We start from the raw sequence: 12925 nt of genomic DNA, 5'->3' as shown, positions 1-12925 counted from the left end.
CCTTTTTATTTAACTTTCAAAAAGTGAAGACTTGAATGGATAACCTCTTCAAATCTCAAGAGCCAGTACTCATCATCATACAGAGGAAATACATCTTCACAGAAAGCTTTGTTTAATACCAATTTAGTGGACCAAAGGTGTGAATAACAGCAGCTCTCATTAAGTGATAAATCTGTTTTCACAATTTGTTGACAACCAACCTGAAGAGCTTCTCTGTGGGCGTGATAGCTCAGCTCTGAGAGGACATTTTCATATATGAAAATGTACATATTCTTTTATTCTAAGTGGGGATACTGACAGTATGTTTGTCTTGTTATTTTTATATTGTAATTATTGGTAGGGCTTTACATGGTTCAATTTGAGAAAGCTTGATTATGACCCTGGATGTGACAGATCTACAGTGACATAATTATCCATCCACTCACCTTCTTCAGCCTATCAGGAGTCATGGTGGCAGCAAGCCAAGCAAGTTCAACCAGACATCCCTCTCCCCAGCAATATTTTCCAGCTCTTTCTGGGGGATTCCAAGGCATTCCCAGGCCAGATTAGATACATAATCCCCCAGCATGTCCACCCTGGGGTCTCCTTCCAGTTGGACACGCCCAAAAGACCTCCACAAAGAGGCAACAGTTTCACTTTTCATACTAAAATTGTACAGAAATTCCATTGAAGTTTAAGCTATTTGCTTGAAATTTGGGGGGGGGGGTTCGTGGAAATTCTAGGGATATTTTGGAATTTTTCAAATATTTTCTTTGAATTATTTTCTAATATTTCATAAAAATTTAGCAAACTTTGATTGGATGTTTGGTGGAATTTGTATGGAAATCTTCAGGTACCTTTTAATGAAATTTGGAAAATACATTTTAAATTTTTTTGGGAGTTTGGAACAGGAGCTTTGTTTCTTGAAATGTTCAAGAATTTCACGCAAAGTTCAGGGAATATGTTTGGATGTTAGGGGAAAATTTCATTGAATTTTGAGAAAGATATTTGTACATTTTTGTGAATTTAAATCTGGAGAGAAATTTCTCTTGAAATATCTGGATTTAGATGGACATTTTGGGAAGATATATGCTAGAATGTTTAGGATTTATGATAAGCTTCACTGAAACACAGGAATATTTACATTTCACAGAAATCTTAGGTAATTTCTTTAACATTTAGGGAATTTGTGTGGAATTTGGAGAGGAGTCTTAGTGGAAATTTAATTTCTCCTTGGTCTTAACCACTTAAGGCCTGATTACTCAAAGAATAGCCAGAAAATTCTCATTTTTTTGGAACTGAAATATTTATGTAAACTTCTATTGAAATCCCCCGAAAAGTAAAATTGCCATAAAATTGTGTCAAATATTATAAAATAGGCTTTAAAGGGTGACGATTCTTTGTGGTCCATTATCAAAATAACAAGACAAATGACTCCATCATATCTATCTCAACTTCAACTTCCAAGGGGAATTTGCTTTGCAGTCAGGTAAAAACATGAAACATGAGAAACACAATCACACAAATCAGACACAACACTGACTGACACCATTTCTGACAGACTGAAGATCCCCAACAGCTGGCCAACAACCCCAAAACAACTGCTCAAAAACCTATCCAGTATTTTATAAAGAAACAGGACCTTCAGGAGATTTTTTTGGTAAAAAGATATTTTGGTTTTAAGACAAGGCTGAGGTTTTAAATGTATCCTGTCCCACTTAACCCAAATAAATGGGAGAAACTAAAAATTAATTCCAAACAAAAGCTCAGGTCTCAGAAGGTTAAAATGTGACTGGTTTTACTGGAGACTTTGAAAATAGAGAGCACTGGTGGATGGCTTAATGAGCATATTTTAACATTTTAATGGAAATAAAAAAAGACGATGTTTCTACGTGGACTGCTACACAAGCATTAAAGCTTTTTTCCAGCTGTCACAAGTTTCTCTTTTTGAGAGTCCCCTGAGGTGACTCCTCATCTGAGATGTGATATTAACTGACATTGCTCCCAAATACATGTTATTACTTTAAATGTTAAGTAACTGAATGCCAAAACTGGCATTCATGCTGTCTGCTGCAGTGAGTGACATCATGGCTGTCAGGTGTCTGCATGCTACACCGTTTTATATTAATCCCTATGAGCACTTTGTTTATGATCTGACAAGATCAGAAAACCTGGTTGCACCACAGCAAATATAAAACAGACTTCCACAGTAGTGGACGCCATAAACAAACTGCTTTTCTCTCTCACACACTCTTTGCAGAAACTCTTCTTTCCTCTCCCGTTCACTAAATATGACTTCCACTCGCACCTATTTTATCTGCCTGGGTAAACTTATTGAGTTGTTTATGCATGCCTCAGCAGGTCTGAAAAAAACAACCAAGCCTTTTAAGATGTTTTTCAAATCACTGGCGTAAAATCCAAAATGTCCACCTTAATAAAAGACAGCAATGGAAGAAAAAAACAAGACTCCACAACTTCAGGTGACAAAAAGTTCAATAAAGTAAAAAGAAAGTGATTCAGTTGAGTGGAAGGAACTGATTTAACATCAAATACAGCCGATTGCAGACCTGGTCAAGATGTTGAAATTTTTAACAGATATGTATTTGCTTTAATTTAGACTTAACACCAAAAATGCAATTAAAGGTCAGATACAATTAAACCATTTGAAATGTAAAATAAATCGGGAAAGTCCGTACTAGGGTTGGGTATAGTTTTGTTTGTGATACTTTTACAATGTACCTCTGCCTTAATCAATATTCACCCCCTCCAGGTGTCTCTGTAATTGCCAGTATGGGTATTGAAATCCCTCAATGACAATGGAGTCTCCGGGCAGCACTCTTTCCAGGACACCATCCAGAGACTCAAAGAAGGCCAGGTACTCTAAACTCGTTTGGTGCATATGCACTGATAACAGACAGAACCTTCCTCCCTGCAACCTGGAGCCACAGAGAGGCGACCTTCTTGTCCACTGGGGAAAACTCCACTGCCAGCCAGCGGCTTCTGAGTATCCCGAAGCCCGTCCTTGGCAACTCCACAATAGAAGACTGTCCAGCCCCTCTCCAGGAGTTTGGTTCCAGAGCCAGTGTTGTGCGCCAAGTTGAGCCCAACGCATCAACTCAGGCTCTTTCCCCTCCAGAGAGGTGATGTTCCACATAAACCTTGACCTTCACCTCTGCCTGCCGCCCACTCTGCAATGCACCTGACATGCCTGTTCCAGCAGGTGGTGGGCCCACATGTTGACATTTAATACTTAAACGTCAAATCCAAGAAACAAAAACAAAAAGAAAGTTCCTGCATAATCTGACCAAGCTATCACCCAAAGATCATAAACCAATTCCAATTTGAGAAAGGAAATTGTGCCTTTAATTCAAGTGATGGGGGGGTCTCGCTGGGGTGGCATGCCAAAATGAAGTACCAAAATCTATATTGTGATCCAGCTGGGTAGTGGTGGTCATCCCTAGTCCTAATGTTCAAGAGTTTACCTGCACTCATTCAAATCTGTCAGAATCACAGACAAAAAAATGTTCCTACCTTTGTGACATGATTTTGTATGCATCCGGCAGGTAACACCGCGTGTTCTCCATCTGAGCTGGATCTGCATCACAGATCTTGTCATCGGTGCGGCCGTAGTTGGCGCTCTCGATCATGATGACGTCCGTACCTGGGCATCGAAGCTCGATAGGGTAACTCTCACACGACAGCTCCCTTCTCACCACCGCCATGGGGATGGGTGCTCGACTGAAGGCTGCAAAGGAGAGGAGAGGAAAAGAGTCGTTTTAATTATTTTGTTTAAAGGATTTCTGAACTTAAGTCTGAACGAGTTTAAAACAAGCAATGGTACACTTCAAGAAAACACAAGAACAGATGGGAGGAGGGCGATCTAAAGGTCTCACACTGAGACATATGAGATGAGGTTGTCCGCCCTGGTCTACGGAGTGTGGGCGGACAGGACGCTTGTTGTTTGGAGTGGGAGGATGAGCAATTCCACAGGGACTGTCGAGGCTATGGGGGTTGTAGAAAGAGGAGTGTGAGATTGACATGGATCAAACATAAGGAAACAGAAGCAGTGTTTGCTTTTAGCAGTGAGAAAATAAACATGAGTTTTAGAGTGAGAAATGACAGACACAAAGAGAAAGAAAGCAGGGACAGGAACATCTTATGTTAATTGTTAAGGATTTCCCTCCAGAGTAGGTTTTAAAATAAAAGAGCTGCTTTGTCTTCAGAGGTGACACAATGCTCTGCAGTTAGCTCCACGCAGGCAGGAGGCAGAGGGTCAAAAGGTGCTCTCAGTGCCTCGAGCCAAAGCCTCGAGCCTGCTTGGCAAAAATCCGCTGTTTACCGCAGAGCCAAAATGGCCGGGAGGGGTGGTGGCAGCAGTTCGGAGGTTGCTGTTTTTCCCCTCTCCTTGACACAGGCGCACGCATGCACGCCCACGCACGTCTGCGGAGGCTCACGCTTGCGCACGAGCTGGGGCATGTGCACAACAGACTGGAAGAGTTCTGTGTTTACAGGGGGAATAAAAAATGGGCGAGAAACGTAAACATTGGCCTGAGTGACTGCAGGAGGGACCGTGGCAGTTATAGATTTTTATAAACATCCCTTCAGACGGAGCGTCTGAGCTGAGAGAGCCACCGAGAGACGATGTGTAGCGCAGACATTCATCAGGGAGGACAGATATAAAGAGAGGGAGAAACAAGGGAATGAGAGAGTTTCCACATGTGAGAATAGGGAATTTATCACCTCAAATCAATACCATGATTTATGGGGCACATTTAGCTGAAATGAAAGAACTTTTCTGAAATAAATTTGAACAGAAGATTCTCAGAGACCTTTATCAGTTGTTTATACAGACTAACAAATAGTCAGAAAAACATTCCTTTCACGCATTCAGCAGTCGAGAGAATAAGTGGACCTTGAGAAAAATAGCTTTGTCACAAACACATTTAAAAACATATACTGTGATTTATGGCAGAAAGCTCCTCATTTCTCTTGCATGTTTTAAGGCAGGGATAATGGCATTGCTGATTATTAGTGGGGATGGGATTTTACAGTTATTTAAAGTCCCTGTAAGGTGATAAAAAAAAAAAAATCTTCATTTGAGGTTTGGTAATGACAGGCCACTGCGTTCTGAACCCCCAAATATCAGTCATGAAAAACATCTCCAAGTTTGTAAAACTAAGCTTCAAAATCATGAATGGCAGTAATATCTGCTCTAGGATGGTGTGGGTGTGTCGGTTGAATGAACTGAAGCCACGCCCATTCACATGAAATCCTCTCATGTCCTCTTGAATTGTAAAAAATGGTTCTGATCAGAGCACGTCTGCCTTAAACCAGAGCAGAGAGACAGAAGTTGGCAATTAAATTTACTGTTTTCTGGTACAAATCTCTCCATTATAATACTTTTCAATGACCCATAGGCCATCATGGCTGATAAAGTTGGGAAATTTACCTCACAATGAACAAAAACACAGCATGTAGCTGGCTGCTAATTTTCAGTAAAGGCAGTGACATCAGCTGACAACCAGGGGTGGGAATCATAAGTGGCCCCAGGATATGATATCATCATGATACTTAGGTCGATACTATTGCGATTTTAAACATTTTGCAATACATCAAGTATTGTTATACCATATATTGTGATATATTTCTACCTATACATTTTTTTCATCTGTTTTGCGAATTTAGCATCAGCCTTACCCTCATGTTTTTTGCATTTCTGCAGTATTTCAGTATTTCTATGCGGCACTCTTGCAAACCCCATGTTTCATGTCAATCTCATATTTGTTGTCATAACTTTCTCTTGCTCTATGGCCATCACCTCTGCTGACCTCACTGGACAAAGGGCACCACAGCACAAACAAGTAAACAGAAAAAGCACTTGATTGTATTCTTTCTGGTATCATAGGCTTCAGTTAATACTACCAATCTATTTGAAAAAAATCAATACTTGGCAGAGTTGAATTGATACAATATCACCATGAAAAATATCATGATACTATGCTGTATGGATATTTTCCCTCCCTACTAACCAAAATAACACTGAAACATACTCATAACTCAACAGCTACTTACTGATGTAGAAACCGACCATGTAGTTATAATTCATACGTAACTTAAGAAAGCTGCTTATGCTTTTCAGAAATTGAACCGGAATACAAGTTGTTGATCATGAAATATCCATATCCAACAGTCTTCATACATTTCTGTTTAAAATATTATTATTTAACAACATGTATGATGCATCTCAGGCAAAAATCATATCTAACATGTTTGCTTAGGTGAGACAAGTTTTGTTTTTAGGATGCCTCAGCAGTCAACATTCATAGTCACATGTGCTCCACTGAAGAAAAGTCATGATTTGCATCATCTAGGCGCAGGTGTTCACCAACCTGTTTTTCTATGGGCCAAACAATCCCTGACATTTTCAATTTTTAAATGTCATCCAGGTACCACTTCTAATTTCTCTGCAACTATTAACAAAAAAGTAGGAGACAACAAAATGGCGAGGTGCAACAACAAAGGACGACCTTCATTAATGAGTCACTTCTTCTCATATTGGAAATGAATCAGTCGTCACCGAAGTAGAGCATACTTTCCAATGACTCATCACAGGATGGAGGGATAGAATAAGTGTATTTGTTCTGGGGATGAAAGGCATCAATTATCGTCCTCTTTACGGTGAGATTTATTCCTCCCCCTGAAAAGCACTGATCTGGATCCCGGGGAACTTCTTTTAAAGTGACAGTCATGAAGAAGAGGGGGAACTTGGGCTGACGTTGGCAGGTGACAATGATTGACTCTGAAGGAAAAAGCGCTATCTTGATTCATAAACCAAATTTAAAATGAGGTGGGAAGCTGTGGAAATGTCAAAAACAGAATGCATGACTTGCGAGGCTCACACACCCATCGTTTATTCACAATAGAACATTAACAACATATCATCTGTTGAAACTGAGACATTTTACCAGGATGCTAGAATTTTGGGTGAGGAATGTTGTCCCATTCTTGTCTGATGTAGAATTTTAGCAGCTCAACTGTCCTGGGTCTTCATTTCTTAAGTTTTTTACCCCCTGGACACAAAGTCTGTCCATGGTTTCCCAGAAAAAATTAATCTGACCACAGAACAGTTTTCCATTTTGCCTCGGTCTGTTCTAAATGAGCTTTGACCAGAGAAGACAAGTGCATTACTGGATTATATTCATATGTGGCTTGGCCTTTAACTTGCATTTGTGGATGGCACAGCGAACTGTGTTGACAGACAGTGATTCCTGGAAGTGTCCCTGAGCCCAAGCAGTGATTTCCAGTGCAGAATCATGCCTGTTTTAAATGCAGTGCCACCTGAGGGCCAAAGATCACGTGTGCCTTGTTCCATGTGCACAGAGATTTCTCCAGATTCGCTGAATCTTTTGATGGTATGATGTACTAGAGCTGGGCAATTAATTGAACTTTATACAAATCAAAATACTGCCTCCTACAATTTTCAAAAGGCAGATGAGACCTAAAATATGTGTCAAAATACCTGTTGAGGACATTTTTGTGAGGAAGAGATGTTAAGCTCTACACATCATGCAAACCTTGAAATGTCAACTTTTCTGCTATAGTTTGCAAAAAACTACTTTCCTTTTTCTTGTGTATGTTTGTCTTATCAAAAATGATAAAGACATAAAACCAGCATTCCCTTCAATACAAAAGTTCATATCTAATTGTCAATTAGTCAAAAATAATCACAATTAAATATTTTTCAGAATAGTTTAGCCTTAGTTTAATCTACCAAATATTGTGTTTGTTATACAGAATGATGTATTGCTTGTTTGTTGAGAAATACACGAGGAACTTAAAAACACTTGCATTTAAAGTTGTGATTGCAAAATTAGGCAGGAGGGGCAATTTTACATTGTGGAACATTTTTCTGAAATTGTCCCACAATTTTTTCTCAGATTGGTGCACCTCTGTCCATCTCTTCTTCTGAGAGACTCTGCCTCTCTAAAATGCTCCTTTTATACCCCATAATGTGGCCTGTTGCCAACAAACCTAAATAGTTGCAAAAACTCTCCTCCAGCTGTTTTTTGTAAGTACCACTTACTTTTCAAGCCTTTTGTTGCCCTGTCCCTACTTTTTTTGAGATGTGTTGCTGGCATTAAATTCAAAATTGAATTCATATTTTTCATGAAATGTTAAAACAACTCAGTTTAGACCTGTGTGATGATGTTTATCATCTGTGTTGGGCAAAAACCTTGCATCCCAAAATCACCACTTTTCAGAGAATGAAAAAAGAGCTACATTTTCAATTTTTGACACTGTTTATTGCTTTGAAATAGGTTAAAACAGGCTACCAGATGTAAAGGGTATTTAAATATGACGTACTTGCATTCATGCTGATGCACCATGCTGCTGCTGGCAAAGCTTAACCTCCTCCACCCCAGCCACCTCCTTTATAGCATAAAGCTTGTTGCACCAGATTCATGCTAATATGGATTAATTGCCATGAGTGTATCCATGCATATGGGGGTTTCTAGCTATGCACTCCCTGGAAAGTCAAAGCATGCTACTTGACTAACCCAGGGAGCATCTTTTGAGCAGAGCCTTCCCTGCCAGGTAAAACTGTATACCCATTTTGCAATAAAATGCTTAAATGTATGATGAGCGTGCTCCTGACTGAAAAAAGTCTTAAATGTTCTTATATCATGAACCGTGATTATTTATGTGTATAATTTCAATGAGATTAAAAAAAGCTTAACTCCTTTAAAAACAAGAGTTTAATTTATGCCACAAAAAAATCAGAGTGGCAAGCGTGGTGCTGTCAACATGGGCACCAGCAATCCCCTAATGTAAGCAAGCAAAGCATGCCAGCCATGTCTCGGATTACCCAACTAGTCAACAACTGTGGTGTAATTACATTTGTGCCCGGAGGCGGTGATTGATAGGGCTCATATTCCTCTGCTTTCCAGAACCAGCATCATGCCCCGCTAGCACGCATCGCTGTGTACCTGAACGCGTCATTGACAGAGCTATTGAAAATCGAAACACTCTTATTGAAGGTCTTATCTAAGTTCCATGTACTTTTCAACGCATCTCCTGCTCTACAGAGGCTTTTTATATATGCAGTGCATCTCATTTTTCCCCTTGGTAGATCCTCCCTGGATAATTCCTCTGACAAGTGCGAGAGCTGGGTGGGGGAGGAAGAAAAAGAAGCAGGAGTTTCAGGGTCACGCTGGATACCTTCATTACTTCCCCACCACGGAGTTGTGTTATTCATCAGGATGCTCACAAATGACATAACTCACAAATGAATATTTCAAAAAACGTAATTACTCACCAAAAAGGGCAGCGGAAAGGTCAGTGAGAGAAATGTTCATTTGGAAAATGTCGCTCCCCCGCAGAGCCTTTAAAACCCACTTCAAAGGGGTTTGGAATTTTTTGGGTTTACAGTGAAAAAGCGAACTTTCGCTGCCCAAAAGCAGAGCTCACTCCTTAGCCAGTCATACAAAGTAAAGAGCAATTACCTTCTTAGAACTAGCAGGCGTTGAAGAGCATACAGTAACAATGACATTTAAAAGTCATCATTAGTAACAAAACAGAGGTCCTCGGGTAGCTTGTATTCCATTTCATCTCCAAAGAAAACATGTCAGGGAGACAGAGCTAAGGTCAGCCACCACACGTAATTACAATAAGTCTGAGTGAAAGGGCGGATAAGCACACATCAGCCACTTCTGACAGCTCTGGACAAGAGAAACATGTTGTCAGATCATTTCTCAGGCTTTAAGTGTTTAAGCTCAGACATAGGGAATAATTCCCTGATAAATAATAATGCTCTCCCGATTAGACAGCTAGAGAGTCTGGAAAAGCTCCAAAGATGTTCCAGGAAAAAGAATGTGGCGATGAAATATTTCAGTTCTTTGTAGCAGATACCACAAATACAAGGAGAAGTAGAAATGTAGGGTTGCATATAAATGAACCCTGACTTTATTGAATTAATGTAGGATGGAAGAGAGAGAGAGGGAGGAGACGATGTATGAGGAAGCTGATTCAACAGATCAAATGTCTTTTTTCATGGCTTCGTCCCACTAGAGCTGGTGATTAATTAGCGAATGTATCTGGATACTGTTATTTGATTAGACCAATGGGATCCTGTCACACCCACTTCCTATATGGACTTCTCTGAGGTGGTCGATGAATAAAATAAGTCACTCCCAGGACTACTTTGCATTGAACAGGAAGGATCTGGTGAATTGCGACTCTGGGAATAAAAAAAAAGTACAGCATTTTCAATAATGCATGAGGGATTATTTATCTTGAAGTGAGAAACAGTTCAGGCAAATTGTTCTCCCAAGTAAATTACATTTACACATGGCCCAAGGCAAGTGGAATCTCATAGGCTTTTACACGGAGAACCAAATTATCCAGGAAGTGAACTGTCAAAGAAGTGTGCAGATATAGCATGGAGAACGGCATCAATAAAGCGATGTTCAGTGTGGGGAATTAGAGCTAACTATTGAACCCTCCAAAGTAAAGGTGCCAGAGACCAGGGTACCCACCACACCCCAATGTGGTTGTGGGGTATGGGGAGAGCTTTCTGGAGCCCAGCCAAACTGGGGCTTCATGGTCCAGTATGAAGATAAGTTGTGATATCCATATTTTCTTCTTTTTGTAACCAGAATAATAACCACTCTTATCAAAGAAATATAGCCATCTTAAAAATGTGAATCCCCCTTAAAAACAGGATTAAAATGGGTTAAAATGGCAAATATTAGTGGAATTAGATTTTCTAGGGGTTTACAAAGTGGTAAAAGAGGTTAACAATGGCAATACTGGCTTAAAGGGGGCAGAAATGGGCAAAAAAGTGGGTGAAATGGGATTAAAGTGGCCAAAACTGGTGGAAAAGGTGGTGAAATGAGATTACAAAGTGGGAGAATTGGTTAACAGAGGCAAAAAGCAGTGGAAAATGGCAAGAGTTGGTTTAGAAGTGGCAAAAGCAGGCTGAAAAAGTGGTGGGAAAGGTTTAATGGTGACAACAGTGACCAGCTTTACAGTGGAAGAAATGGGCTGAAAAGGTGGTGAAAATTGATTTTAAAAGTAGCAGAAATGGGTTAAATGTAGCAATAAATAGGTAAAAGTGCCAAAAAGTAGGCAAAAAGTGGTGACAATGGCTTAAAATGGCAAAAACAGGCACAAAAAGTGGTAAAAGAGGTTAACCAAGGCAGAAATGGTCAGAAAAGGAGATGGAATGGGATTAAAAAGTGGAAGGAATGGAATAAAAGTTGAAAAAAATGTGATTAAAGTGGCAAAAAGTGGTAAAAATTAAGTGGCCAAAACTGACATAAAAAGTGGTATAAGTGGTTAACAGCTGCAGAAAAGGGAGTTGAAATGGGATTAAAAGTAGCAAAAACAGGTGAACTGAGGCAACAATAAGCAGGAAAGTGGCTAGAGGTGATTTTAAAAGTGGCAAAAAAGGGCTGAACTGTGGTTTTACAGTAGAAGAAATAGGCTGAAAAGGTGATGAAAAGGGATTAAAGTGTGTCAGAAATGGGATTAAAGTGGCAAAAAACGTGTTTGAAGTGGCAAAAATTGCGTAAAGGTGCCAAAAAGTAGGCAAAAAGTGGTAAAATGGGTTAAAGTGGCAAAAACGGGTATAAAATGTGGTAGAAGGGGTTAACAGTGGCAGCAATGGTCAGTAAAAGATGGTGAAATGGGATTAAAATGTGGCAGAAATGGGTTGAAAAGGTGGTGAAAAGGGGTCCTGATCCCCACGTTGAGAACCATTGAATTTGAGGACTGCTAGGGGAAACTTCTGTGACAGTAGGGCTAAGACGCGAGCTCAATAAGAAGCCTAGCTGTATGACGGATAATACCTGAAGGTGATGAATCCATGAGAACGATGCTGACAAATCCCTCAAATGGACCTGTCACCCTTTGACACTTTGACCAACGATCCTGCTAAACACAATCAGCGTTACTCATTATGACGGGAGCCAGATATCCGTTCGATGCCCTGTATGAATGAGCCATTTGTTTAGCTGACACACGTTTGAGGGAATTAATTGGCAACACAACACGTGCTTGCAAAATCCAGCAGTGGGGAAAGAGTGATGGCGTTTATGTGAAGTTTTAAAGCCACTCAGTCAAACTGGACGTGACTCCTGAGGTGAAATTAGCTCTGCCAGTTAACCAGGTACAAACCTCAGATGTGGAACATTAGATCTGTTTCTTTTGAGATGCACTCTGAAGCTCATGAAATCGAAAAGACAGTACAGTAGCAGGCTATATGGATGTATCGACAGTGAAAGTTAATAACTGTGAAAGTTAATAAATTGGCCGCTACAGTAGACGGAGGGGATTCTGCCGAGCACAGCAACTTCCCCTCCCCCGTGTGATATACCTCCAGCAGACAGTAACCTCATGTTTGCGCACACACAACTAACAAATACAAACAGCTTGCTGTCACTCTATAAAGGCTTGATTCACATACTGAGAACACAGAGCTGAAGTGTCTTCTTTCCATCCAGCGAGCACTTTCATTTAATTAATCACCACTTCAATTCATTAAGTGCATAGCCGTGGAAAGAAGAAAAAACATAAGGGAAAGGGGAACAAGTCTACCACACAAGGTCTTGTGTTTAAAACCACTTCAGTGTACAAATTAGAATGTTATTTTCTTAGGTCAAATCCACTTCAGATTAGAAAAATACGGTGAATTATTTCTGTCTAGTTCAAGAGCCCTGTATTGTATTGAAGCTTTGATTAGCAAGGGAAAAAGTGAAGAGTGTGTAGAATGTTTAATGCAGCGCATCCCTGTAACTAGGGCCCAACTGATTTAATGGCCGCTATACATAATACAATACCATACTTTTAGAGAACTTGTATGTTAGCTTGAGGCTAACCACTGGTGGCAAAATCAGGTTAGCAAAGCATGACTACTATAAACAGAGATTTGTGCCAGAATACAGTA

General features: G+C 40.1%; 1 protein-coding gene across 2 annotated transcripts in view; it reads right to left on the bottom strand.

The window, feature by feature from the left end:
* LOC121504417 (adhesion G protein-coupled receptor L3-like) overlaps positions 1-12925 on the bottom strand; it is a 361289-nt gene that overhangs the window by 213183 nt on the left and 135181 nt on the right. For both annotated transcript variants that reach the window (XM_041779142.1, XM_041779143.1), the window contains one exon: positions 3511-3724. In XM_041779142.1, coding sequence (XP_041635076.1) covers positions 3511-3724 — 214 coding nt within the window. The remainder of the gene's footprint in view (positions 1-3510; positions 3725-12925) is intronic.

Source organism: Cheilinus undulatus, linkage group 22, assembly GCF_018320785.1.
Source record: "Cheilinus undulatus linkage group 22, ASM1832078v1, whole genome shotgun sequence".
Lineage (NCBI taxonomy): Eukaryota > Metazoa > Chordata > Actinopteri > Labriformes > Labridae > Cheilinus > Cheilinus undulatus.
Note: the sequence above shows the minus strand (reverse complement) of the source record. Positions and strands in the feature narration are given on the sequence as shown.